Genomic DNA, 27,276 nt, shown 5'->3' on the forward strand with positions numbered 1-27,276 from the left:
AAAAGTATTATGTGTTGAGGAACACAGACGTCTTTGCCTTTCTAAAAAAATATACATCTACAGTATAGAAGACGATAGAAGATTATCACTTATGATCATGGTTTTTATTGTCTTCTATGCTTTCAATTCTGACTCTGAGTCACTTCAACGCGTGAATTTCCTGATGCGATGATGAAAGGTCTGCGAGCAGCATTGTGTTATATTACCAATATGAATGAAATAAAACTAGCGTGCTGTAAGCCAATAGGATGTTGAATATACTTAAAAGTGCATTCTATACTTTTTTTGAGAGCCAAAACTAAAGGCTAAAACTCTCAGAAGAAATGTAAGAAGCCAGTATGGCTTCGGCAAAATGAGAAACCATGCATTCGAGGTATCCATACCGGGGCATCTAAGCGGTTTCCCGAATGCTTCAGGATCTCTCCCCGGAATATGAGCCTGCAAGCTTTACTGCCAATGCCAGGAACTCACTCTCAAGGGCAACCGATGCAGCACCTGGGACTTTCCCAGCATGCATTGTACCGATATTTCCCAGCACTGCAACGGCTACATCTATTTCTTCATTCCAGAACATACTTCCATTGAACCCCAAAGTACTTCCGTTGTGTCCAAACCATGCATTACCATCAGCGGTCCGCATCTTGAAGATCCCATGGCCTACCCATACTCTCTCTGTTATCGGAATGAGATCCATCATGAGCTTCAGCGAGGATGGTGACAAGATTTTAGCATTTCGAATAGCAAGTGCCAGAGTGCAAAGATCTTTTGGGTGCGATAAGTTGCCGCCGGCGACCCATTCCGTCGACATGTTGGATTTGCTTGCGTCTAGGAGATCCGGGCGAGATTTAGGATATGTGAAAGCAGGACAGACACCAGCTGTCGATAAGAACGTAGGGGTCACCCAGTGGTATCTATTGGGCATTTGACCCGCTTGGGGCGATTCAAACCCCTCGAGATAGGTATAGTTCAAACCCAGAGGTTCAAGTACTCGAGAGCGAATCAGACTTGCAGCTTTGACGCTTGAATGCCCAACTGATGCATGAATTTCGGGGGACACTGTTTCTGAGGAAATAAATTCCGCAACCAGACCTAGGAAGGTAAAGTTTGTGTTTGCGTAAGAGTATTTACCCGGGGTTGGCTGGGGATCCGGCGCTTGAAGATTCGGATCACTGTCATAACGGATATAGTCCAAAGTTTCCGTGCTTGTCCAAATCTTATCAGGATCAAGATCTGACCCGCGGCCCTGCCGAATCCATTGGGGATCATCTTCCCAGCTCGGGATGCCTGAAGTATGGCTAAGGAGCTGGCCAATCGTAGCTCCGGAAGCATGAGGGATCCCCCGAAGAATTTCTGCAGAGACATACTGTTGAAGAGTATCATCAATGCTGAGTCGCCGTTCTTCAATGAGCTGCAAAATAACCACACTCATGAAAACTTTTGTGATACTTCCAATTCCAGCGACGTGTTCCAAAGTAAACGGGCTTTTGGTTTCCACATTCGCCAGCCCTGCCGTTCCTGACCAGAGAAGCCCCTCCGAGGATGCGACCGCAGCCGTAATACCAGGAACGCCGATCTCAACGCCATCCTGAAGGCATTTCTGCAATGCGCCTTGGAAGAAATCTTTCGTATTATGATGTTGCTCAGACATTGAATGAAGTTTTCGACAATAAGCAGTTTCAATTATGCGGCATAAGACGTTTGCGGGAACCTCACGACGCTGATGAGTCAAATTGCGATGTTTATAAGGCCAGTGCTTATTAGTCACAGCACGCCGTGCACTGCCTACACGTGATCAATCATTCCGCCATCGGCACTGATAGCAAAGAGAAATGACTGCAACATTTGTGTTTGCTCATACGGTTTGTAGAGAATGAGTAATAATTCCCTGCTGATATTTGTAGCTTTGTGTTGAAAGAATGGGGATTAGGACATCAAATATCGAGAAAGCCCCGCCGGCCATTACTAAACAACGCACGGGTTGAGTGGCAATGGTAGCATTAAAGGCTTTCCGACAGGCAGACCAAAATCTGAGAGTGCCGATTACCTTGTATTTAACCTTACTGGATGTAATACATGAAAAGCTTGGCGACGTGTTCTGCAGATCTTTGATGGTGACCAATGATATAGGCCTATGTCCTTCAAATGTCTCATATCATCAGGTGACTTCGATGTGAACAAGAGACCATGCGGCTGATGGAGCGCTTTAGCAGCGCACGACAGCGAGAACAATAACAATATCGAATCGCAATCAATTCAGATGTTATTTTAATCTTTTGTGCATAATGGCTTGACTAATTGGTTTTAAATAAAACATCAACGGCCCATGTAATTTGTGTACTTCGTATTAATATGGTTCATGGCTCAAGACCATTTCCCCGTTAGATTCACGTATCGCAAGATAAAGCTCCTTCTACGGCAGGAGGATAAATCTCATAGCAACTACTCAACTTAGAACTCCCAATAGACTTACACTGGATAAGCCGTAAAAGGACCGAGTTGCCGAGAATCTTCAAGCTCCTTCTTCTTTGGGGCTTCTTCGTATTAGTGCTAGCCCCAGATCCGTCGTTCACGGCAAAGACGGCAAGCCTTTAATAGTGTTTGATAGCATCACGACACGAATCGTATGGTGGATTAAATATTTAGAGACGTCTCGACCTAATATATTTGATGTTTCCAGATTGGGAATCTTCTGGGTTTCCAACTAGACCGCATCGTGAAATGTCGTGCGAATGAATAATGTCACGCTCGCCTTCCTCGAAGGTTTTAGATCGGTCCACCTACTCCGTATCCTTTGTTGACTTGGAAATGTTCATATAATCCCAATTATCTATATAAGAATGGTCTTTCCATGTGTCTTGGAAAACAAAGAATTAGCTTGTATTAGCCATCTTCTGCATTACAATCTTCAAGTCAACTCCACAAGACAAAGAAATCGAAATGTTGTTCACGGCGGCTACACAGCTGGCGATGGCAGGCTTAGCCTTGGCTGTTTCCAACCCTTCAGGCCAAAAGGTGACCAGTTCGTCAGCTTTCAGCAGCGGAGCCGGCAACAACAACAATGCCAATATTTATGACGGCACTGGAAATGCTGGATCAGACACGTACAGTAAGTCCCCAAATGCACATTGCGTCCAATGCGTAATCGTGCTTTCACCATACATGTTTTCTAACAATCGTAGGGTGCTATTATGGTGGCTGGGAGAGCTTCCCCCCCGTATCTGAATGGATTGAATTTGACGCCATGTGGAACTACTCAAAGAATGCCATGGCCGAATCTTGTGCCGACCTCGGCATAGGATCTTGCTCGAACGGCGCTGGTGCTTTTGGAGCTGGCAACAGCGGAGAGCAAACTGGCTTGATCTGGAATGCTATCCAGCAAGTTGCCCAGACTTCTTTAGTTGATCATCGATTCATTCTCGCTACAATTTTACAAGAGGTAAGCTTTCAAATTCCAACCATCAAATTGTCATTGCACGCGTGTGTATTCTAACATTTACAAAGTCCATCGGTTGTGTCAACGTCTGCCCGACTAACAACCCAGATCCCTCCCAGCCAGATAACCCGGGCTTGATGCAGTCTGATGGTGGAGTGACATTTGTTGGTAACTCGGCCAGCAACTCGGCTCAACAATCTAGTATTACCCAGATGGTCATTGACGGTACACAAGGAACTGCCTTGGGTGATGGACTGGTTCAGTGCATTAACCAATACGGCAACATCTATGAAGTAAGTCAATCAGAGTGAGATTAATTTGGAGAAGCTGGCTGACACTCGTCTTTTACCTAGGCGGCTCGTTGTTATAATTCTGGTTCAGTTAACGCTGGGAACTTGAATGATGGCCAAGGAGCTACGGCATCCTATGTCAATGATATTGCCAACCGCATGACTGGCTGGCTTTACTCTAACTCTAAGTTCAACCAATGTTAATTGAGCGGCAACATCAATACGTTTGACCATTCAAGTATATAATTTACGGCTATTAACATGTATATTCATTAAGAAAATAAACCTGATTCACCTGGTAACTCTCCAAGGCCTGCGTTTAACATTTGCCCCACTGCGCATATCTGCATTTAAGTGCTCCCTATGTCTTTTCCTCTTTTTATAATGCCTGTTCACCTTTCCAAGTTCGGGTAAATAGTGATCACTTTCAGATTGAACTCCAAATATTGTATGCAGGGTAATGCTTTCGGTACGTAGGTGAATAGCCGGTAGCGACGTATTGGGGAAATGGTGGGGTATCTACTGCCCCTGATACGTGGGGTGTAGCCGGGATGGAAAGTGAGAGATGGAGTAAGAGAAAGATTTTTCAATGCTCTGTAGACATTACCACGATTATATAGTTCAATTTTTTTTAAGGTATTGACATGAACAAAACTGTGCGAACGATGACCTGGTAGAGCCTATGAGGCTTTAATGATATGTGTATATAGATATACTACTTCGTATGTCCGCAATCTTGTATGGATTGCGTTCGAAAGGATCGCCTCGTAAGCGACAGTCATCCCACGAATCCATACCCCGGCACAACGTCGTATTTATGGAGACACTGGAATAACATTTCTTGGCGTGAGAATAATCTCCGTTAGCAATTGATCCTTAGTATTCCTCATAAAGCGAACGATTCTTTAGTAGTTGGAGGTGATGTGTACTCGTAGCGTGTAGTCCGCGTCACGCGACCACAGCCATGTCCGTCTCTCGCATTAACGCAGCATTCTGCGTCTTTTGGATCCTCCTCTTCATATATTCCGCAATTTTCTCATACGATGACCCGTCATCCATCTTTTTCAATGCCAATAGAGCCTACGAACAGCGCTTTTCCAGTGTGAGAGCTGCTGAGGCGGAGGCATACATCCACAATCTACCCGCGAGAGTCATACCGATCAAACCTGTCGACAAGCTGCTCTGCATCGGCATTCCCAGCATTAATCGCACGACCGAGTCGTTCCTTTCCTCCACGATTGCTACATTGTCCGATACGCTCACGCCGGAAGAGCGTGCCTCTATCCGTATCGTTGTGTTGCTGGCCGATAAATCGCCCTCGGAGCACTTTGCCTATGGACAGAATTGGCTCGAGCCGCTTGTTGACGAGGTTCTGCTCTATGGCGAGCCGCCTGAAGGAAGCACCAAGTATCGCCGTATACCGCTCGATCTGAAAGAGGGGAATATTCGTGGTGATGGCCGGGTTGAGAACATGAGACTTGACCACTCAGCGCTAGTCGAAGCGTGCAGAGAGCAAGAATACCCATACTTTGCGCTGGTGGAAGACGACATTGTTACCACCAGGGACTGGTTCCCTCGATTCATAAAAGGACTGACATACGTCGAGCAAAAGACCAAAGAGACTACGAGGGAATGGATATATCTGCGATTGTTTTACTCGGAAATATTAATGGGATGGAACAACGAGGAATGGTTAGGCTATTCCAAAATCATCTGCCTGGTATACACCGCCGTGCTGGCTGCGTTTCTGGTTGGGCGGAAATACGTACGCGTCGGCGCTTCGAGCGGCGTTTCACCGCACGCGCAGCGTTACCTTGCGGCGCTCGTCTTTGGTCTTTGGTTGCCGGCTCTTATTGCTCTGTACTTCCTTTCTGGTCGTCTATTCACCGGCAGATTGAGCCCCTTCAGCTTGAGCACATTGCATGGAGCACGCGAGATGCCACACTACGGGTGCTGTGCTCAGGGACTTGTCCTTCCCCAGCGACACCTGGAGGGTTTCCAAGCCCTGCTTAGAGATCCGCCATACGACTTCCCGGGAGACATGATATTGGAAGATTATGCAGAAGCTCGTGGCCTTGTCAAGTGGGCGCTGGAGCCAAGTGTGTTCCAGCATGTTGGGTTCAAGGAATCTTCCGATGGAACCCGTAGGGCTGAAGTCTGGAACTTTGGATTTGAAAGGCAATATAGGATCTAATCGTGGGAACAAGTTTGTGCATTAAAGTAAGTAAAATAGTATATCGCATAGTATATTTCTCGGTCATAGTAAGAATATATCATTCGCGCCATCCATCTCTCCCATGACTTCCTGGACATCCACACGGCGACCTAAGAGATCTTGTTTCTCTCGTACACGCATCATTAGTATCAGGATAAGCCTGTGGTCAGTCAAACTCTCCCCCTTGTCACCAATTGAAGTATCCATATACTCTCCGGTAGCATGGCTGCGCTCTCGTGTAGAACCATTCATGGCCGACGCCATTTCATCCATGAATTCCGAAATCCAGTCCGCATAAATCTCGTCCGTTGTCTCAATTCCTGCGATAAAAATGGGCAAAGGCCATAGCATTGAGCGAGGTACCTTCATTAGAGACGCCAACCGGCTCTTGCGGTGTATCTGTCGAAGTTGTAAAGCAATTTTCAGTATACCGCTGGTGGCCATTGCGGCAGTCGAATCACTACGGATATCTGGGTACAAAAATCGTGACCATAAAACTTTGGCAGACAGAAATGCTGCATAGCAAGATAACCACTGCAATGAGGCTCGATCGATGTCTCGTGATGTATTTGCAGGTGGAGGCGAATGCGGAGATAGGCTACCGTTGGCAGTGTGATCACGGGAACCTCTGTTGACAATGTTTTTTCCCAGGCTTGTGGCAACGTGACGGAGTGCATTTGCCGCAGGATTCGTCGCTAATGCAAGATCAAATTCTGTATCCATGCGCCGTATATCGAGGTTGATAGCGGTCTCTTTGGCTTCTGCAAGCTCACAGTGTTCCGAGAGACTGGAGTTTTGTTCTAATACATGTTTCCACGAGCGATACTGAAGCATATTAGAAATGAGGCAAAATGTTTCATGCGTTCGAACTGATACAGGCACCTTTTTCTCGTCCTGAACTAGCTCGTCAGCAGGATAAGTCTGGCCAAAAATCTCTGATAGGTACGAATGCGAATGCGATAGAATGTATTTGTAGCTGGGATGGCGTATGAGCGCGTGGAGTAGCGTAGTCATGGCGGTGTTTTCTCCACTGTTGCTGGATGATAATGATGAGGAGAATATCCTTAGGCGGACATCGATGTAGCAAAGCCATAAGAGAAATTTGCATGCCAAGGCAGAGAGAGACGTATTATCTAGATGGCATGCTAGATGCTCCTTTAAATTGTCCAAGCGGCTTAGAATCGAAGTAGCATCGCCATTCAACACATCGCATCTGCAGAGAAACAACACAGACGATATTGTGATTTCGGCTTTTGAAGAAATGACACACTGGCCCGTCGGTGCAGCTGAGCCAGGCTCCAAGAAGTGGTCATTTGAGTCAACACAGCACGATAAACGCTCAAGGCCTCGAACCGCCTGAGCATAGTACGTCTTCCACGATTCGTCGTGGGATATAGAGGTTGCTGCTAAGTGTTTTGCAGCCCAAGCCAGGACCGCAAACCGGAATGGAGAATCGGGACTACAGTGGTCACTCTGAATGTAGTCTAGGACAAATCTTAGATAGTTTCCTTTACCGTCCTCTTTGAGAGAGTAGCCACAGCTGGCAATCCACCGCTCGAAATGAGTCAGATAAGCAGTGTCCTGATTGACGTGCGGCAGAGACATTTCCTCTAGCTGCGGTGGGAAGTCTGTTACTTTGGCGCGCTTCTTTCCGTAGGGTGTTGACTCTTCCATCGGCTGCCTCCGGCGACTGCCTTCTCCGATATCGTCAAGCTGGTATTCTAGCCCGTTCATGGAAAATGTGGAATCCGGCCAGCTGGGAAACTCAATGTCTTTGTCAAAGAATGACTCAAAAGAAAAGTTAAAATCCGAGACATCTGAGATCTGGAAGCTGGTCAATCCAACAATATCTCCCTCGGGCCGTTGTTTGTCGAGATTCGTGGTATCATGTGTAGATGACGTTGTCTGCTCAAAGTTCCATTTGGCTGACCGTGTGTTGGATTCGGGCTGCCATTTATCTTCCAAGTCGGTAAACACCATGCCAGCTAAGTCCGGTGATTGGTGTTCTCTCATGTCCAACTCTGTCGCGCATGGTTGCTGATGGTCACTGACATCCCCATCAACATCGGGCTTCGTCTTGGGATGTGATGCTAAGTGAAGCGTCTTAGGGCCCTGCTGCCTTGGATTGTCCAGGGATGTGGCTAAAGATATTCTCATATTGCTATCAAACGATGAAATACAGGCTGCTTTTAGTCGGACGCAGTTTTGACACGGATTGCCTCCCGAGCAGCGGACTTTTCGCTTCCTGCAGGTCATGCATCCTGCTCTATGATTAGTTGATCATGTCCACTGACAATACGATCATTCCAATACGGCTATTGACCTCCGCCGAGGGTTGCTTACTTACCATGAAAGCTTCGGCGTTGTGTGCGATCCATTGTTGAAACGATTACTCAGGCATCTGATCAGTTGGATGGGGTCAATAAGAGACGGATGTAAACTCAGCCGCGATTAGGAAGATTGTCGGTGGGCTGTTCACATTAGCGCGCGGTGAACAAATATAGGCTATATGAAGACGCCAATCCAGGTCCCCTCAGCAGTGCGGTATTGGAGCAATCTACTGTGGGTTCCAAGGTCACATGTGGCGATAGTGACTACAGGTTAAAAAATCCCAACTCTGTAGTGAAAGTACGAGGCAGCGTAACGATCTAAATATTCTACGACGTAGTCGAGCACATCTTCATTGCGAGTAAACCATTCTTGCAAAAGTGTTCAGCTATTTGTCCATCGATATGCCTCACTTATGAAGAAATTCTAGTATATAACACCGGCAGCCAAAGTTTTTTATACATTAAATTAGAACACCCAACTTGCCACTCTTTCAAACTACATATCCTATCCTTTATTTCATCTTTCTTCCCACAAAGATCTCTCTCGTTACATTGCAACTAGCTACCAAGCATATCGAAAGTAGTGCAGCTCTTTGTCAGTCAGGTCAAGGAAGTCATCCTCCTGTATGGCATTTGGATCGACTTTGCCATACTTCTTGTCACGTCGTTTGTTTTGTAAAATTAGGTAGGTCATCAAGATGAAAGCCAACACAATCAAAGTCACGAACGAGGCAATCATTCCTCGAAAGCCTGTGGGGTAGAGGGGTGCCTCCGAGTCAATGAAGAGCTGAGGTGCGACAAGATTTCCTGCCGAATAAGCAAGAAATATTCCTGCAGAAACGGCCGTCTTGCGCGACATTCCAGCGAAATTGGAAGCAACGAGACTCAACACCATTATGTAGCTAATGGTGTTCGTGAAGAGAATGTACACACCAGCCAAACGAGTGAGTTTGTCAGATGCAGGCACATAATACACTATCAAGCTGCCAACCAAAGGAGGGATGTTGGATAAAATAATCACGACGCATCGAGCGTTTCCTATATAGGAACCAACGATACCACTGGAAACATTAGCCTACTATAGGTATAAAAGAGGCAAAGAATAACTTACGCAACAATGACACTGAAAAGCTGAATGGCATGCTCGGGCATAGAATATATAGTCGCCTCGAGGTTGGTGTATCCGAGTCCCGTTAAGATGAGTTTATTGAACTAGAAGGTCAACATAGTTAGCAACCCAGTAGGTTTGTGATTGATTGGATAGAGGTATGATAAGATGAGCGTTGCGTTGAGAGCATCGACCTGACGGCGAAAACGCAGAGTAATGAAGACTCGAAATGTGGGCAGCGATTGCTCGACCCCTCAGAAAAGAAATGAAGAGATGAAGGGATAAGCTGTACTTACTGCTGTTAGTCCACCACCTGGAAGGCATTGGATAAATGCAATACAAAAGAATATCCACGCTTGGGGGTCCACAAGAACAGAGACTGCTTGTTTCCATTGCCAGTGAGAAGAACTTATCCCGGTATGATTCGACATTACACGTAAAACAGCGATTCGTTTCTCTCGTTCGTTCAAGAATTTCATCTTCCACGGAGAATCGGGCAAGAATAACATGAGGATCATAGACCAGAGGACTGTGAATCCGCCAAAGGTGATGAACATGTACTTCCACGGCGAAAGCGAGCCATGGCCATGGCCAATACCGTAGGCAATAAGGTCTCCAAAAAAGGACCCAACGGAGTTGCCTGCCCACCATATACACGAACGAAGAGAGTGTTCCTTGCGAGTATAATATTGGCTGGTAATCAGCACAAATGCCGGGTTCGTAACGGACTCAAAAAGGCCAAGGAAGAAGCGCGTGGTAGCAATGCCTGCAAAGTTCTTGGCTGTGATGCCTAGTAAAATGCAGACACCCCAGCCAAACACATTACCGGCCAACCATTTACCCATAGGGACTTTGTGAAGCAAGTATGCATTGACTGGCTGTCCAAGCATATAACTAAAGAATGTGCGTTAGTTGTTATGCATCGACGGTCGTTCGTATCGGCGGTACATCACACCCAAAGTAAAAAATGCTAGCAACCCAGCTGTACTGTTGACCAACGAGATGCTGTAGTAGCATTAGTATCTGACTTGAAAGCTTTCACCACAAACACACTTACCGTATCATCTTTAAGTCCAAAGACTGACGCGTTAGACAGAATTCCCTTATCTAGAAAATTCAAGGTATACGTCCCGAGTAGCTGGAAGGAAGTTCTGTCAGCACGTTGTTTTTCATAGCTATATAGCTTATAAAACATTCCATGGATGATGCTAAATATACTCACCAGTGGCATTAACATTAAATCGATTTTCCACCGCACACTACTCGCTTCCTGATCTGTATAGGCGAAATTTTGATCCTCTGTATTTTGGAGAAAGTCAAGAGCATCATCGTGATGTTTGTGTAACTTCTTGGTGAAGAGGTCTTCCCCAATCCGATGAACATCACTCGGCTCTACAACAAGTTCATCGTGGTGGGCTGAGTTGATTGCATTCTTGTCTGAAGCCATTGGTGTTTCCACACGAAAAGACAGCTATGCCTTGCAAAAATTGTAGGTTTTGTAATTACACTTGCCAGAGCCATTATCCCGGTGATCAGTGTCCTCTTAAACAGTTTTTACATCCATCGAAATGCCTTGGCTGCTGCTTATCTCGGTCTTTGCCAAGAGGTGAGGAGAGCTTGCTATTCAGCTGCCGAGGGTGGGGGAAGATAGGCATCTCGCCATGACTACCAAGAAGGGTTACTATGCCGACCCCACAAACCCACAGCCAGACAGGCTAGCCTCGTACATGGTTGCTATGCCGAGATGGCGATACCTTCAGTGATATCTTCGGAAGAGACCTTTATGCCGTTCTATATCCGATTACCTCCTTGGACGGCCGCTTCCTGCACTACTACATTAAGGCCATCTTTTCCTGCTGATTCCCGATGGCTGTTAAGTTTCTTTGGCCAATCGCCAGCGTCCAGAATCTGCTCACCAAACAGGCTAAGTTGCCTAGCGCCAATCCACCATGATGCTGCCGTCGAACTATCAGCATATTGTTCTCAGGGGACTACCGTATGAACGTGGCCATACCCATGGAGAACAGGCTCGGCAGAAGATTCTTGATAGCCTTGCTCACTATCACGCCCCGGGAAAATTGCTTCCATGGTATGGATTGACTCTTGTATTTTCTAGTCCTTTTCTGGGCCATTAGATATTACCCTATTTAGGCATCTGTATTCTACATTTACTGACCATGTGCAGGGAGACGTCTCTGCGCATCATCAAGGAGGTCTATCTCCCAGGTATAGAGAAATATTTTCCCGAAGCACTCCCTGAGCTTCAAGGTATCGCAGATGGAGCCGGCGTTGATTTGGATGAGATTTTGTTCCTCAATGCCCGTTACGATCTTGCTAGGGTCCGGGGATCAACTATTCGACCTTGTCCCTCGAGCTCGAATACAAACTCGTCTAAAGCCGCCGTAAATGGCCATGGAACTCAAAATGGTGATAACCGAAGCCAAAGCGCAGTTTTGGGCGATGATATCTCAGATATGCAAGAGCTTCAAGAGTGTACCACTGCTGGATTCCTTGCTGAGTCGATGAGCAATGGTGACATTATCTTGGCCCAAAATTGGGACATGTCAGCCAACGTTTACCTTAAAGATACGGCTGTATACCTAGAGATCCACCCGGATGCATCTGAAGATCTACCCGCTATGTTTGTAATGACTGAAGCGGGCCAGTTGGGCCGCTCCGGCTTTAACTCCGCAGGACTTGGCGTCTGCGCGAGCTCTCTCATGTCAACTGAAGATTACTTCCCACTGGATCTCTCTCTGCCTCCAGGGAGTCCACAGGAACCACTCTTACCAATGTCACTGGTCCGCCGACAGTTCTTGCACAACACCAATTTTGCCAATGCACTTATAAACGTCAAAAATGCCCCGAGACACCTATCGAACAAGCTCATTGTTGGAACTGCAGACAACTTTATCATGTCTTTGGAGATTACGCCAGGCGCTGTTCACCTGGGATATCCTTCCAACGGAGATAACTTTGTGGTAGCATCGAACCATTTCACCAGCGAATCCTTCCAAGCAAGTCAATGGAACGATCGTTATCCCGGTGGCAGCAGTTGGTTTCGCGCCGTGAGAGTTGCACAAAGAGTCAGGCCATCGAATAATAAACAGCTAACGGAAGAGAGCATAACCGAAGCGTTTTGTGATCATCTGTCACTACCTTCGTCTGTCTGTCAACACATGGAAGATTGCACAGTCAAGAACGTACCAGATTATCCATACAAGGGTGCCCAGACAACTTTGGCTCATGTTCGATACAACCTAACCAAGCGAACGACGAGCGTTTGCAAGGGCCCGCCTTGCATGGGCAAGTTTGATCAGTATTCTCTACCTATTACAAGTAATTTGTAAGTTGCAGTTAAGAATAGTAGTATTTCTTTCATTCCATAGAGGTTCCATTTACTGACCACTTTGTCATAGAGGTCAGCATGAAAACAGAGAGATTGATGCCAACTACACGATTGTAAATGGCAAACTCAGGAAGCAGGAAACACCCTAATAGTAGGATTACAGGTCTAACATGAATTGTGTTTCAACAGTAGCATTCAACACTGATTGTGCTTAAAATTTTGTATGGTGCAATGTTGGTCAGATACTGGACATTGCATGTCAAGTGAGCAAAACGGCATTCATTTGGGTTAAAAAATAGAAAGCTGAGAAATTATTCACTTATATGAAATACAATAATACCTCATTACATTTACTAGTTATATGCTATCACAAACAACATCGTAGATCAGTATAAATGCGGAACTGTGCTCGTGATTGGACATGATACCATCTCCAAGAACAATAGTCCGAAATTAGTTGCATCTTCAATACAATGGTAGCATTTATTTTACTATTGTACCTTCCGTGTTTGCGAGCTGGTCAGAGTTACTGATCATCATCATGGTAAGAATCTTGTACAGTAAAACGATACTGATCCCCTCTCTCAAGATACACAACACGCTCTCGCAGGCCTTCCTGTTCGACTTCATTCTTGAAATCTGACAGTGGTGACAGGAAAATGTCATAATCATCAAAATGAATTGGTATCGTAATATCTGGGTCAATAAGATGGATCATCTGGATTCCTTGTTTGGCATCCATAGTGACCATGACCAATGGCGCAGAGGGCCCCGGAATAGTTGTGCCTCCCAGATGAACTAACATAAGATCAATTCTCTTGCCATTGAGTCGCTCTGGTATCTCTTTCAACTCATCGACGAAAAGAGTATCTCCTGAAATGTATATGCGGTAACCCGTCTTGAGTTCTTCATCAGTATTCTGGTCGAAGTGGTGATCACAATTAGTAGTGATCCATCCCAACTCCAGGAGCCATCCATTTGTGGGTGGTACAGCACTCAGTATATCATTGATGACAGACAGAGGGCCCGGGGGGATATGTTTTCCGGGCATACCGGTCACTCTAATCACAGATGTGGTTGAGTTACTATTTGTTGGGTCGGTATGTATGCTTGTTGGGTCTTCCAGTAGTATGCTCTCGAAAACGTCCAGGGCGTGAATAGCCCTGAAAGGCTCAGGGATAGACTTGGATGTCAAACATGCTTTGGCATGAGGAGTCGTAATAATCGGAAAGTCCCGATTGAGTGAGTCCTCAACCAGCTGATCAAAATGATCTTCATGGTAGTGAGACAACAGAATGCAGTCCATTTGAGGCAATTTGTCGAGGTCAACAGCAGGATTGGTCTTGCGCCGGGAAGTAACACCAGGCCCTAAATGAACATGGTCTCCCGCATGCAAAAAGTTCGGATCTGTCAAAATGCGAAAACCGCCCCATTCCAGGACAGTTATAGCGGTTCCAACAAAGAAGATACTGGCATCTTCCTTACCGTCTGAAACACGAGGATGTGTACGGACATTTGTGATTGGTAGACTACTGGGAATTTCTCTATCCTCAGCTTGTGAACCAATCAACGAGACTCTGGACTTGGGGCCAAGGATAAGTCGCTCTGTCGGTTGCATTGTTGATAATAAGAATGGCTTATTGGAGGAATTGGTTGGATGAAGGCAAATTAACCACATATATTGTATTATATGAGACCCGGCTGTGTAGGGCACTTCACCTAGGGTTCCAGAGCCATGATGCTTGATGACGCCACAAAGACGTAGCAAATATACAACCTATACATCTAAAGAAGGATCACACCGGACGGCGCTTATTCTCGGGTGTGGCAAAGGGAAAAAAAAAGAGCTGCTGCATTGCCAGGTATCTAATAATGTTGGTCAAATGATGCATTGAACTTCTTTACAAGCTAATATTTCCCGAGCTATATCCTCGGTAATTATATACATCTCTATATGCGTGCTTATTCGGGTACTGCTATAATGGCACTCTGTCCCGTGGCATCATTGTATACGTTTTTGCTCAAGACTTTTAGGCCAGCGTTATTAAGCAGACTAATCCACTGCTTTTCAGTTCTTTCAGTTGAGGCAAAGCTAACCATCATGGTCATGTCGATTTCGGTTGATCGCGAGTGGGCGCCTTTGTTAGGAATAATAATCTCGTCGATAACGAGTACCGATTCTGAAGACATCGCGGACAGAGTATTCTGAATGATGGTGATACTCTTTTCGTCTGGGTAATCATGTAGTATGTTACGGAGGTAATACACCTTTGCACCTGTTATTGTGTTCAGTATACTCGCAGACGCGAACGGCTTACTCTGGGCGTACCTTTGAGTGGCTGCTCGGTCCAGATATTATAGCTTTGTTTCTCGACTCCTTCAACTGGAATAGCTTGTGGAATAACAAAAGGTTGGTCTTGTAGCACAACACGGCCTAGCAACTCAGGATGGACTTTCTTGAGCAAAGCGCACTGCTGGCCAATGCCACCGCCAATGTCCACAAAGAGAAGGGTGTCTGCAGAAGAATTTGAAGCGTGTTCGGCGAGATCAAAAACATCCAGCCAAGATTTCCGGCCATCATGAAGCTCAGACATCCATAGGTTAAAATCGTCCATGATTCTTGGCTGCCTCATAGCCCATGCAAATGCTGGTTCTTTGGTGTTGTGGGCGGCTTGGAAGGGACTATGCACCAAGTCATCTGGGTTGGCATACTTCGTATCGGCTAAAAATTGAGGTGCAGCCAAAAGACACGGCATAATGGCCATGAATCTATTGATCACCAAATTAGTGCGGAAACAGGAGCGCTGTGTAAGAGAATTTGACTTACGAATGTGCGATTCCTGCTTTAAAGCCTGGGCGAGCTAAGGTGCGAGTAATTGTAGTGGCAGCATAGCTGTTCTGATCAGCCTCCATGATAAGATCATGAGAGGCTAAGAAGCGAAGAATACGGCCTTCAGATATGGATTAGTATACGTTAAACTATATAAAATATACTCAACGCCGTTGAAAGCAAGGGTGATGAGCATACTAAGTAGCAATGGATTAGCTTTCGAGGACTGGGCGAGTGTCGTAGTCGTGACTGGAACCGTAGAATTGGCGAGCGAGTTGAAAATTCCGAGCTCACAAGCAATATGAGAGAAAGTAAGGATCATGGGCTGCCGAAGAACATGTTAGTTATACCCCACTACTGAGTGAAGCACCGTATTGGTATATTTGACTTACTGAATTGTTCACTCGGTAGATGGTATCGAATGGGTCCTCGGTAACATTTAGTAGTTTCTTAGCAGCGTCATAGAGCGCGCGTCGTTCCCCAGCATCAATAGGCGGGGAACTGGCGGCAGCTTCGATCTGTGATGCAAGGCTTAACATTGTGGACTGAGATGTTGACCGGTTTTTAGCTTGTTTGATGTTCAACGAATGCGAACAGTAAAAATCTAGTTGGGAGAGAGAGCGTACTTAAGTAATAATTTGGTCAAAGATGCATGGATTAAGAGACGGTTATAATAAGACCATGATAATATCGAAAGACGGAAGGCTAGTTCCTCGGCGAATAATGTCTACGATGCTTAAGCTACAGCCCATTTGGCAGAACCTCGTAGTAAAGGTAATGCTAGCTGCACTGGTGCATACTAATAGTGAAGTACATCCACTGCGCCACTTCCTTCGAAGCTATTTGTTGGCACTACTGCAGTTACTAAATGCTTAATACTCCTCCTTCAGGATTGCTGAAGTTGATGGGAATTCCAATTAAATTCCTGCGAAATGACACAAGGGAGGGAAAGATGGCATGAAACGTAGACAAGTTTGAATGGTACCAGTCTTTTAGAACAAGATACTAGGTAGCAAAGGTGTTAAAGCGAGCTTAGTTTCTTTAGTCAGCGAGTCTCGACCTGTTGACAGAACCGAGCTAATACAAAAACTCAAATACAGGTAATAGATCGTAACAATATGGGTTGACATAGTGCGTAATTCTACCAAGCCAAGAGTTGCATAAGAATTAGTAAGATAATGGTCAAAATATCTGAGCCTTGAGTAGTTGGCTGGCTTTATGTAGTTAGGGCCAAGAATATATGCATATCAAGTAACTTTATTATGGACGTTGTGTACAGGCCATCTACTACGAAGCATGACTGAGAATTATACGCAGCGCAAACCGAGAACTGGCTCATCCCTTTACGTAGGATCTTTCGACAATAGCTTCATCACGTAGAGATATCTCCCAAGTGCTTATAAACGGCAAGACAATACCATGCGCTGATAAAGAAACCAGTGAATTAACGTATTGGTCAGAGGTCACAACAGGTATTCACTACTCCATATAATGTAAATCAAAGGGTTAAAATATGAAACGAAATTCTAGGCTCATAGCCAAGACGATAAATCGTCAGGCAGCTCATGGGGTGGCGACATTGTAAGCAGATAACTACGCTTGTTTTAGCAGACTTGGCTTGCCATTGTGGTACCTAAGATATGGATCTTATGATGACACACTTATTACATAAGTATCTAAAATAGAATATTTGTAATTATGAACCTCTTTCCGACAAATTCTTTTCAATTTTTACGTTCCTTTGATACGGAATCAAATACGCGGTTGTTCATCTGCTGATGTGAAAAATGATGGCAAATCCAGAGTGTACCGTTCCACTAGTGCGGAGTATTTACTACTAGGTAGCCGACCGCATTCGGAGAGATGCAGGAGAATGAGTAAGCTGTAAGCCATTCTTGCCAAACTGATACTTCTCGAACTGCCTTTTCCCCTTTCTTATCGGGCATATATATACCGACTCGGCTGTTAAAGGACAAAGAGTATTGTCAACAAACACCATGACGAGGCCTCCGATACCCTATACTCTTTGAGAACAACTGGCTTTAGGAATTCCGCTTAAGCGAAACCCGTGCACCGGCAAGCTTTTACCTGATTGGGGAGAGTCGACCTCTTCACCCTTCCGCAGATGACGGATAGTTATTGATTCATTTAACTATACCTGAATATGGCCTATAAGAAAATGGAAAAGACTTTACAAGTTGAGTGAGTCCATCGCGAGGAAAATATGTTCATGATCCAAAAGCAAAGTGCCTTCTCTCATGGGAGATTTGGATAATTTCCGACGATGTTCTCTGCAATTTACAAATATCTTTCAACACTACACATCCGAAATATTGCTGCTATAACTAATTGCAAGCGCCGAAGATTACAGCTCACATTAATCAATGTGGCTTCGCAATAAATACTACAGTTTACTTCGTATTAATGCGTCTATGTGGGGACAGATTGACTGCGCCTCTATCCAGATGTCAGCGTTTATTTCCAATTCAAGGGACAGATAAACAACAGATGCGCCTATACCTAAAACTTAGCACTATCTTGAGCTAGGAATCTACTCTTATAGGCTGTCCTTAAATAATGGAAACGCGTAAAATTTTATCCCGGGGTTCTTGAGCTGTCTACAGGCCACACGCAGTATCGATTTGCCCCGAATCCCGACGTGTTCTGGCGCGGCTAGGTGATACCTCTGGAAGACGCGCGTTTCAAGATTGGAAAATCTGAGAGCACAGCCTTTTTGAAAAGGGGGAAAGCCTTCCATTGTGACATATTTAAGACTCTAAAAGCATCATGCGTGTCTATGATTTTTAATTAGATTACGCGCCGACATTCGCTTCGTTACCTCTCAGTCACCTTCGTTTCTCCTGTTCGATACTATATTGTCATTCATAATATTTCTTTTGCAACAATTCAAAATGAGTTCCAGTGACAATTGTATTGCGGACTGGCAGCACGTATCATATTCCTATTATAAATATGTCCCATCTCTTGCGGCTGCAGGGATTTTCAGTGCACTCTTCTTTTTATCACTAGCCGGCCATTCTTTTCGAATGGTCAGAGCAAGAGCATGGTTTTTAACGCCATTGGTAATTGGTTGCTTATGTACATAACCCGAGAGAAATGATACTGCCCGAGGAAGTTGCAAGTAGCTGACCGCTTCGAATAGTTGAGTTTGTTGGCTTCGTTGGCAGGGCTGTTTCAGCAGAGCAGAAGCCTGGATGTTGGACCGAGACACCATATCTTGTCCAAACACTATTCATATTACTCGCTCCAGCCTTATTTGCAGCATCGGTCTATATGTCACTTGGACGAATTATTGAGCTTGTTGATGGAGAAAAACATGCGATTATAAAGCGAACATGGCTTACCAAGATATTTGTTTGCGGTGATGTGATCTGCTTTCTTCTTCTTGCTGGTGGTAGGTTTTAAAGTCAAGCCATATTGCACACCGTTTGGGAGACATATCTAACATCAGAATAGGAGGCGGTATGCTAGCTTCTGCCAAGACCAACAAGGCCGAATTCGATGCGGGAAATAATATAATCATTGGAGGCCTGGTGCTGCAGCTTCTGTGGTTTGGACTCTTTGTTGTCATAGCACTTATATTCCACCGTCGAATGTTGCTAGCTCCGACCGCACGAAGTCACCAGGCCGACATAAAATGGAGAAGCTATCTCCACGCACTCTATGTTGCAAGTGCGCTTATCATCATTCGAAATATCTTCCGTCTTATCGAGTATTGCCAGGGCAGTAATGGATACTTGCTGACTACAGAGGTTTTTGTCTATTGTCTGGACGCCCTGCCAATGTTCTTGGTTGTTGCTTGGTTTCTTTGGAAATATCCCGGAGAAATGAGCCCTCTCCTTCAAAAGCAGGCCCTTTACAACAATTCAATGCACGAGATCTAATTTTATAGAGTCCAAGATTAAATTATAGAGCTACTAGAGCAGAAAGTTCGACATGCACTTTTGAAGTCATGACAGCACCATACAAACTTACCATTAATGGATTTGAAACCCAGTAGCAAACAAATTACCTGTAACCTCACGATTTTGCCGTCAGCCTTCTTCCACTCCTTCTATATACTACATCAAACTGTGACAGCAAGAGTCGAGTTTGTGTTGTCAACGTAAGCAATGATTTGACATTAATTGAACCTGATAGTAGTCAATGGAATGATGTCGATGATATCAATATGACGAGAAACAAGGGTATTTTAGAATTTTTGTAAGCATATCCGGCTACGAATTCTAGTACATACTGTCAAACGTTATTTCCATCAACCATTTACATGGCTGCAAAGGAAACTTTATGGTTACTCTAAGCAGGCTAGTATTCACAATGCAAGTTTCTTCAATAGTTGCTATAGCTTACAAGTAACTGAAACGCATAAACCTGAGCCCCTTTACTTGGCTTAATTACCTGATCCTCTACATATTACTCTACAGTATCATTATCCGTTTATGTTAGGGATTATAATGTGAATGGCTACGAAGATAGGATCTAGTGACACTCCTTTACATGGAGCCCTCACTCCTCTGTATTGTGCTACAAACCTAGAAGTAGCGAGTTCTAGAACTGACAAATTCTTTGGTCCTTTGGCAAGACAGAATCCGCGTACAAACAAATGGCTGAGGGACAGCGAAGGGAGCAAACGTTTGTGGGAGGTTGGGGAATCATAATGAGGCCCTGTAGTCTGGCTGCATAAAAATGCACGCAACCTCCCTAATAGGCAACACAAACTCTTGTCACCAAAGCCATGCAGAAAGGGATAGAATGTGATTTTGTGAATCTATGCATAGTCATTAGTCTAGGTCGAGCAAATATATCTAGCGATGGTTTTTCTATCAGAATAACCTGATTATATATATTCCTGACGTCCTGCTTTTATACGAGTTTATTGCAACCGTATTCCTTCAATGTTTTTTGTTTTTGGAGTATGGGAACCCGGAAGGTTTCACGGCCCCTCTGTTAGTCGGCCAAAGAGGTATATTCTCGTACCTTGGTGGTACCTGTTGCCCCAACATCACAATTCTGACTCTCCTGAACATGATATAAGGCGGGGGCCGTAGAGGACTTAGTCATCCAAGCAATGGGCACCTTATTTATTTGTTCCGAAGGCGTTTATTCTTCATTCTTGCAAACCTCAACCTGCTCACTAACTATCTCAGCAAAATTAACAATACAGCCAGTATGAATTATTTCGCGATGCGCTCTCATAGCGGCCCAAAGTATCAAATTCTATTGATTGGTTTCATTTTAACTTTTATGCATTTTTTTACAAACCAATTATTGGCCGCCCCGACTGTGGCAGTGATTGAATATTCTGTCTGCGGTCGTTACTATAGCGAGCACCCCAACCCTGCAGTCGACGTGGGTCATGATCGGGGGCTGCTTTGTAAAGTTGAACCAGTGAAAGATCAAGTCATCTTCTTGCTCGGCTGGTTTTACTCCATCGATTGCCTCCCAGGTGAGTTCACGCGCTCCTTAGCTGAAGATTATGTCTGACTATCTAAGGAATCTGTACGGCGCTTCTTTGGGGGCATCTGGCAGGAAGGATCGGTAAACGCACTGTGCTTGCGATTTCATGTCTAGGCCGCGTGATTAGTACACTTGGATTGCTTACATTTGGTAAGATTTTAATGGCTTTTGGCGCTCTCTTCGGAGATACGAGCATAAGGGATGAATAAACTGACAGATTACAGCCACCCAGTATCACCGATTTCCATCGGCGTGTCTTCTCTTTTCTCCATTAGGAAATCTTCTCGGAGGCGGATCTTACGTATTCCAGTCTGTGATACTTTCCATTGTCTCTGAGGTTACCGAACCAGAAAACAGGTACTTAATCCATGTGTGTAGAAACCTCAGCTAGACATTCTGACGCTCGTTAGAACAAGACTGTTCTACTTATTGGCACTGGTCATGGATATCGCTAATATAGTTGCACCACCTCTAACATCTTTGGCGCTTCGGAGAAACTTGTGGCTTCCCTTTGGTCTGTCGATTATCTTATATGGCCTTCTTCTTACTACAATATGGACTATACCACCATTAAATGAGACGCCCACGCCATTAAGTGTTCACACAGCTGAAGAGAATGAACCTTTACTTAGCGGACAGAATAGGTTAACGGAGAGCCCAGGCCAATGTGATATGCCTACCTATAATACGCATATCAACTCCTGGACGCATACTCGTCAAAGTTTACTCAGTATTGCTACAAATCAAAGTATTCTCATCCTACTGCTTTGCAACTTTTTGAAAAGAGTCGGATTCTATAGCGAGACCTTCTTTATCCAATATGCTTCGGAGAAATTCAATCTAACATATGGCGAGACTGCTTCATTCACTAGCGCCCAGTCATTGGGCGCGCTGCTTACAATCGGAGCCGTTCTTCCTCTATGCTCGCGGATTCTTCAGACCCGTTTAGGATCTTCACAAATTGCGGATCTGGTCCTTGTAAGAGCAAATCTGACCATACTGGCAGCAGCATATTGTTCTATTCAGTGGGCATGGAGCATACCTCTTTTCATTATAGGTATGCTGAAAATAGTTTCTTCTGAACCAACCAGGTCAGTGACTTACTCAATATTCAGAACTTTTCTTCTGTGGGGTGGGTGAAGGAGTAGAACCATCACTGCAAGGTATCATGTCGTCTCTTATCGAGCCTTCACAGTTCGCAATGCTGTTCACCAGTGCAGCGTTCCTTGAGTCAGTCGGGAAGATAATCAGCAGCCCTTTCATGGCATTCCTGCTTCGCATGGGGCGAGGTTATGATGGTCGAGTGACGGGTCTACCGTTTTTCATAGCGGGGGTAAGTTCAGCTTCCTACTCGATGTCTTGTACAAGATTATGACGCATCTAACTTTTGTTTCAAATAAAAAAAGATATTTTTTCTTCTTTGTTTCATTGTAACAATTTTTATCCATGTGGAAAAGCCACATGACGAGGTATTATCTACAACATCACTTCCAGTCGGAAGTGAAGGAAGATAAGGGATGCTTTCTCCAACAATTCGCTGCGAATGCTGTTATGTAACCGAACAGACAGAGATGGAATGTGGCCGGCCTGTGTTTATATGTTCTTTATTTAGTGGCCCATAGACATGAAGGTATATTCGTTCGATTAAGATTTAATGGCTTCACCATTCTCCCTTTTAAAATCCAACATGATACTGCGTTGAGCTAGACTTGAGTGTCGCCAACAACACATATAGATACACATTTCTATATTCTAAGTTTACCAAGGAAGTGTCTCGCCGTTCCAATTAATGAAAGTACCCGTTTTAGTCATGTCAAGACCTTCGACTACTTCAACAATTCCAGCAATGCATTCTTCCATAATATTCTTTGATCGATAGTTAGTCATTCTCGTTGCGACATAGCCAGGATTAATTGCTACCACAGCAATATTGTCGCCATGCTCCTCAAACTCCCTAGCCATAGTAATAGTCATCATATTAAGGGCTACTTTTGACAACCGGTACCCGAGATCCTCGCCATTGTTCTCTGGAAGGTGAAATGATTCAGAACGAGTTGATTTTGTTTTCTCTCATGCTGTTGTTGATCGTGGAAATTGGAAACTTACCTGACATAGAGCCCTTATTAGAGGAGATATTGATGATAGACCCTTTGGCCGTCTTTAAATTTGGGTAAAAGTATTTCGAGGTCAAGAAAGGTCCCTGCACTCTGGTCAGTACTATACTCTGCTTTTGATAGATCCGAAAAAATTCGCATCCCATACCACAGTGTTCACAGCAAACTTCTCCGATAGTATTTCAGAGGTGTGTTCATACCACATTTGAGGCTCAGGCCCAAGTCCTAGTATGAAGCAAAACTAGTCAGTGCATCTAAAGCCCCAGAAATACTAGGTGAAAAATACCCGCAACATTGATGAGCACATCCAAGGGTTGACTGCCAAATTTTTCAGCAGCATTCGCCACCGTGCTCTGGTTGGTAAGGTCGATTTCGAGAATGCTCGAAGCAACTGCCTTGATCTGTTCAATAAGTCAGACTCCATACGCACAGCGATAGTTCTGAGAGCGGAGATCCAGACCTTTTCAACCGATGGATCTTTCATTTCTATGGTCTGTGGTCGTACCGAAGCGATGACATTCCAGTTACGAGCTGCCAAAGCGCGTGCTAGATTAAGGCCAATCCCCCGATTTGCACCTGCCATGACAGGTAATCAGGACATGTTCAGCAATAATGTGGCTATAGCCCCTTACCTATTACAAGCACCGTACGCTGCATTGTTGGGAGAGTACTATGGAAATCCCTTCTGTTGATGAGACGACCTGGAAGTGTTAAAAGGTTCACTAGTAGAGCAAGACGTTGAGCCGCTGGGTTGATGGCCTCATTGACGGAGATGAAAGTCGAATTGCTTGGAACAAGGCTCTGGGGTGTTCAGTAATTAAGATGTGAGGACTTTCCTTCCTTTCAGGCCGCCAAGGGTCTCGACCCAACTTTGTAGATAGATGCCTACCTGACGCGGTGGTCTGAGCAACATCTACTTCCCCGCACCTTACGCCTGGGCCATGTTTCATGGCATGCGGCCCTGATGTACTGCGTACAGGCACCCTACGGATATCTACTAGCAGATTTAGGAGTTTTCAAAAGCTTCGGGTTCTGTTACAACCGAACATCTGCATGGTCCTATGCAAAATGAGGCGGTCAAATTGATTGGCAAGGGATAATCCGAGCCACTGAACCTGGTTACACAATCCGAAATTACTTACCATCCATTATATCACACCCACCCAAACGATTATTGGATGTGTGCCTAAGGTAGGTATGAATAAGTTTTGTCTACTCTGATATGACTATACTGCGAAGACAGATGTCGTGAGCTCTGTGTTGCCTATACTTTGCAAATATTTGTATTGAATGGAGATGTGCCACAGCATCTGCATGGTGCTCCGTATTTTCTGATATCATTATTCTTGGCATTACTCTCTCATTGGATACCTAACCGGCGTTACATTCCAAGGCAGACATAATCCAAAAGGGTAAACAATGCGACGCTGCAGTCGCGCAAAGGTGTGACCGGATTGATGTTCGTAGGAAACCACTAGTTGGAAAGCCTATTGCCAGAATTAGCATCTGGCCTAATAACAGTCCCACGATGGGCTGCGGTGCACCTCTAGAGATTCTTGGGCGCTTATAACCAAGGTATCGACTCGTACAAGCCACCATAATTTGTGCAATGATGGTTGGTTTTGCGGTCAAACAATGCCTTGGCTGCGAAAAAGGGCGCATCCTTTTGGCAAGTTTGGTTTGATGTTTCCGCTTGGGCTCAATTCTGAAGAGTCAACGGTTAGTACAAAATGGTGCGAGTAACTTAAAAGGTACACGGCCACCTTGAGACATTGTGGAGAGAGCATAGTAAGTAGGTAGGTAATTTTATCATCACTTTTCGTACCATGAACGGCAATCACGATCTTGATCAAGCGCTACTGAACCAGGCGGATGCATACTCGGAAGCTGTAAAAGCTTTTTCTGAACGCTCACAGGATGATCACCTACTGTGTGGCATTCACTACCGTGATCTTGCTCTCCTGTTACACCCTTCGCCGCTCCCAAATTTGCCATCCGATCCAACTCCAATAATAGCAGAACAAACGACCACAGCTGGCTACGTTACTGTTATCGACCTTCAGAAGGTTATATTGCCTGATAGACAACAATCGGAGGTCTCCAGCAGACGCGAGCTTTCAACTCCCAAAGATTTTCTGGACGGGCCGTAAATTAATGCCGACCGATCACAGCTCATTTTCCTCAATGGCTACCCTTCCAGAGAATAGGTCATGACCCTAGGGGGAACATTCCGCATAGATCCCGAGTTTTGGCGGCGAAGCCAAAGCTTCCTCCATCATCGGAAATACCACGACCTTCCACCACTGCCCAGCTTCAGTCAGCGCACATTTCACTTGCGGGTCAGCACCATCTTTAACCGAGATGTTCCTATTACCCGAGAGCGCGTTGACAGCCTACGCGTGGATGGCTGGGGGGAAGTCTGGAGCCATCATGTCAATCTCGAGCGCCAGGGGGCCGTAGGAGAGTCAATCAGGAGACAGCTCCACGCATATAGTGAGTATAGTGAGAGCATATATTCTATTGAGCAGTACACATCTTGTACCCTAGTTACGAAGAATGGCGGGTGGGCCGGTACGTATTCTACTGTCTTTTTTTCTTCCTTTACCATACATTGCAAATATTTCCCATGCTTGTTACAACATATACGGTTTTGACCGGATCGCCTAATCAGTCTCCCTCCCCAGCAGGCTCACCATCGAGTGCTAAACATTATCTCAACGCGGGAAATAGTTGTTATCTGGCTTGACATAGGAAAGTCAACCGGGGATTGCTTTCCGGATTGTTGTACGCCCATCATCCAGCCCACGACCAAAGCCGCACTACACTTTTCTAGCCGAAGCGTCAGTCCTGGTCGAACTAGCAGCAGTGCACTATTTCTAGATCCTCATCACGCAACACAGAGCACTACTCAGAGCTCACGACATCTGTCTTCGCAGTATGGTCAGAGCTTAAAAGTAGCTCTCATGCGCGCCTCTCCACTGTATGCTCTAGGCGATATATTTCGTCATAGCGCCTGCAGCTCCAATCAGATGGTGAATATGCTCATGGGTCGTGTCGAAGATGCCCTCCGCGCATCATACTTAGATCGGCACGAAGGCTTATCTCTTAAAGATTTGCGGTTCATAAAGAACGTACTCGACGAGCATTCGGCGTATCTAGAAGAGGTTGTATGGTTTCTTCAAAGTGGTGTTTCCGCATGGCTTAGCCCTCAGCCAACTAGCAACTTTCCCCAGCATACGAATCAAAGCATGAATATGGAAAGCAGTGCCACCAATAACAAAAGTGGTATGGGAAATAAAAAGCTGAGTGGTGCAATTGACGCCACGCAGATAGAACTACTGGAAGACTACCGCTGCCTTCTGCGTCGTTGCCAGAGGCTGGCGGCTCGATGCAAAGATGGAACAGATATCATCATAAACGGCGCCGCGCTTCGCGAGTCACAAAGGGGAATTGAACAAGCTGAGGAGGTCAAGTTACTAACCAAACTAGTCTTCCTTTTCGCTCCTCTATCGTTCGTAACATCAATCTTTGGAATGAATTTTGTAAATTTATCGGTGAAACAAGGCTTGGCGGCGTTGCTTACCGTTGCTGTTTTCTTACTGATTGCTTTGCTTGTGGCGCTCTCAAAGTGTGGTCGGAGGCATTTGGATACGTTACACTCTATTTTCTCATAATGAAAGAGCTTATGCTGCTATTTAGTGATCTGAGATGTACGGAGCTATAACGATATTAAAAATCATTTAGGTCTTGGGCCTCCATACTCCGCCTGTGATAAAGCAAGCTACCAATAGCCGGCGCCCACGTTTTAGTCTCTCCGACGTAGGTATGTACTTGTAAAACTGTATCTATTGTTAGGCATGCTGGAATGTCGGAGTGTCACCTCAAACCGGATATTTTCAGTCCGTGCATTTGGAATTTGCATGAAAGTGTTACACTTCTCTTACACTGTATGAATGGAAACCTGTGTGAACCTATTCCCCTTAGATAAGAAGAGCTACCAGAGACTCCGTACGAGAAACTCAAACCAGAGTATGAAAGAAAAAACTCTAATCTCAGTGGAGAGATGCTCAAAGCCCAGATTTTCAGCAGAGATCGATATGGGGTATCTTTGATATTGGATGAAAGTCGG

The 27,276-nt window shown here is 45.1% G+C and overlaps 12 protein-coding genes across 12 annotated transcripts; 6 read left to right on the top strand and 6 right to left on the bottom strand.

The window, feature by feature from the left end:
• Positions 1–88: 88 nt before the first annotated feature.
• On the bottom strand, positions 89–2,096 carry V8C40DRAFT_243403 (serine hydrolase domain-containing protein). Its single transcript, XM_083215423.1, has one exon. It carries the CDS (start codon positions 1,646–1,648, stop codon positions 413–415), a length of 1,236 nt encoding a protein of 411 aa, XP_083074541.1. The 5' UTR covers positions 1,649–2,096; the 3' UTR covers positions 89–412.
• An 841-nt stretch (positions 2,097–2,937) lies between these two features.
• On the top strand, positions 2,938–3,927 carry V8C40DRAFT_265210 (uncharacterized protein; the record flags this gene model as incomplete). Its single annotated transcript, XM_083219631.1, has 4 exons — positions 2,938–3,106; positions 3,180–3,436; positions 3,502–3,726; positions 3,787–3,927. The coding sequence occupies 4 exons, from the start codon at positions 2,938–2,940 to the stop codon at positions 3,925–3,927; spliced, it is 792 nt and encodes a 263-aa protein (XP_083074542.1).
• Positions 3,928–4,615: 688 nt separating this feature from the next.
• On the top strand, positions 4,616–6,019 carry V8C40DRAFT_243404 (uncharacterized protein). The gene has a single exon (XM_083215424.1). The coding sequence runs from the start codon at positions 4,688–4,690 to the stop codon at positions 5,915–5,917; it is 1,230 nt and encodes a 409-aa protein (XP_083074543.1). The 5' UTR covers positions 4,616–4,687; the 3' UTR covers positions 5,918–6,019.
• On the bottom strand, positions 5,920–8,394 carry V8C40DRAFT_243405 (Zn(II)2Cys6 transcription factor domain-containing protein). Its single transcript, XM_083215425.1, has 2 exons — positions 8,286–8,394; positions 5,920–8,199 (listed from the first exon to the last, which is right to left on the bottom strand). The coding sequence occupies exons 1-2, from the start codon at positions 8,314–8,316 to the stop codon at positions 5,981–5,983; spliced, it is 2,250 nt and encodes a 749-aa protein (XP_083074544.1). The 5' UTR covers positions 8,317–8,394; the 3' UTR covers positions 5,920–5,980.
• Positions 8,395–8,651: 257 nt separating this feature from the next.
• On the bottom strand, positions 8,652–11,103 carry V8C40DRAFT_243408 (major facilitator superfamily domain-containing protein). Its single transcript, XM_083215426.1, has 6 exons — positions 10,599–11,103; positions 10,434–10,514; positions 10,332–10,381; positions 9,673–10,270; positions 9,380–9,480; positions 8,652–9,329 (listed from the first exon to the last, which is right to left on the bottom strand). Exons 1-6 carry the CDS (start codon positions 10,821–10,823, stop codon positions 8,831–8,833), a joined length of 1,554 nt encoding a protein of 517 aa, XP_083074545.1. The 5' UTR covers positions 10,824–11,103; the 3' UTR covers positions 8,652–8,830.
• An 18-nt stretch (positions 11,104–11,121) lies between these two features.
• V8C40DRAFT_243409 (uncharacterized protein) lies at positions 11,122–13,067 on the top strand. Its single transcript, XM_083215427.1, has 3 exons — positions 11,122–11,465; positions 11,562–12,722; positions 12,796–13,067. The coding sequence occupies exons 1-3, from the start codon at positions 11,326–11,328 to the stop codon at positions 12,872–12,874; spliced, it is 1,380 nt and encodes a 459-aa protein (XP_083074546.1). The 5' UTR covers positions 11,122–11,325; the 3' UTR covers positions 12,875–13,067.
• A 184-nt stretch (positions 13,068–13,251) lies between these two features.
• On the bottom strand, positions 13,252–14,343 carry V8C40DRAFT_265215 (beta-lactamase-like protein; the record flags this gene model as incomplete). The annotated part of the gene is made up of 1 exon (XM_083219632.1): positions 13,252–14,343. One exon carries the CDS (start codon positions 14,341–14,343, stop codon positions 13,252–13,254), a length of 1,092 nt encoding a protein of 363 aa, XP_083074547.1.
• A 260-nt stretch (positions 14,344–14,603) lies between these two features.
• Positions 14,604–16,177, bottom strand: V8C40DRAFT_243411 (S-adenosyl-L-methionine-dependent methyltransferase). Its single transcript, XM_083215428.1, has 5 exons — positions 15,948–16,177; positions 15,754–15,880; positions 15,553–15,676; positions 15,055–15,494; positions 14,604–15,001 (listed from the first exon to the last, which is right to left on the bottom strand). Exons 1-5 carry the CDS (start codon positions 16,092–16,094, stop codon positions 14,688–14,690), a joined length of 1,152 nt encoding a protein of 383 aa, XP_083074548.1. The 5' UTR covers positions 16,095–16,177; the 3' UTR covers positions 14,604–14,687.
• Positions 16,178–18,285: 2,108 nt separating this feature from the next.
• Positions 18,286–19,538, top strand: V8C40DRAFT_209293 (RTA1 domain-containing protein). Its single transcript, XM_083212097.1, has 3 exons — positions 18,286–18,654; positions 18,719–18,970; positions 19,033–19,538. The coding sequence occupies exons 1-3, from the start codon at positions 18,468–18,470 to the stop codon at positions 19,458–19,460; spliced, it is 867 nt and encodes a 288-aa protein (XP_083074549.1). The 5' UTR covers positions 18,286–18,467; the 3' UTR covers positions 19,461–19,538.
• A 1,164-nt stretch (positions 19,539–20,702) lies between these two features.
• Positions 20,703–22,717, top strand: V8C40DRAFT_243415 (major facilitator superfamily domain-containing protein). Its single transcript, XM_083215429.1, has 6 exons — positions 20,703–21,022; positions 21,070–21,183; positions 21,258–21,390; positions 21,444–22,090; positions 22,149–22,366; positions 22,440–22,717. Exons 1-6 carry the CDS (start codon positions 20,746–20,748, stop codon positions 22,545–22,547), a joined length of 1,497 nt encoding a protein of 498 aa, XP_083074550.1. The 5' UTR covers positions 20,703–20,745; the 3' UTR covers positions 22,548–22,717.
• V8C40DRAFT_243418 (SDR family oxidoreductase) lies at positions 22,620–24,230 on the bottom strand. Its single transcript, XM_083215430.1, has 7 exons — positions 24,037–24,230; positions 23,780–23,948; positions 23,608–23,723; positions 23,434–23,548; positions 23,296–23,372; positions 23,140–23,233; positions 22,620–23,060 (listed from the first exon to the last, which is right to left on the bottom strand). The coding sequence occupies exons 1-7, from the start codon at positions 24,058–24,060 to the stop codon at positions 22,792–22,794; spliced, it is 864 nt and encodes a 287-aa protein (XP_083074551.1). The 5' UTR covers positions 24,061–24,230; the 3' UTR covers positions 22,620–22,791.
• A 743-nt stretch (positions 24,231–24,973) lies between these two features.
• On the top strand, positions 24,974–26,821 carry V8C40DRAFT_274519 (uncharacterized protein; the record flags this gene model as incomplete). The annotated part of the gene is made up of 3 exons (XM_083220614.1): positions 24,974–25,243; positions 25,355–25,718; positions 25,899–26,821. The coding sequence occupies 3 exons, from the start codon at positions 24,974–24,976 to the stop codon at positions 26,819–26,821; spliced, it is 1,557 nt and encodes a 518-aa protein (XP_083074552.1).
• Positions 26,822–27,276: the final 455 nt, after the last annotated feature.

The sequence above is a fragment of the Trichoderma camerunense genome, assembly GCF_050948025.1.
Source record: "Trichoderma camerunense strain CBS 138272 chromosome Unknown V8C40scaffold_7, whole genome shotgun sequence".
Taxonomy (NCBI): Eukaryota; Fungi; Ascomycota; class Sordariomycetes; order Hypocreales; family Hypocreaceae; genus Trichoderma; species Trichoderma camerunense.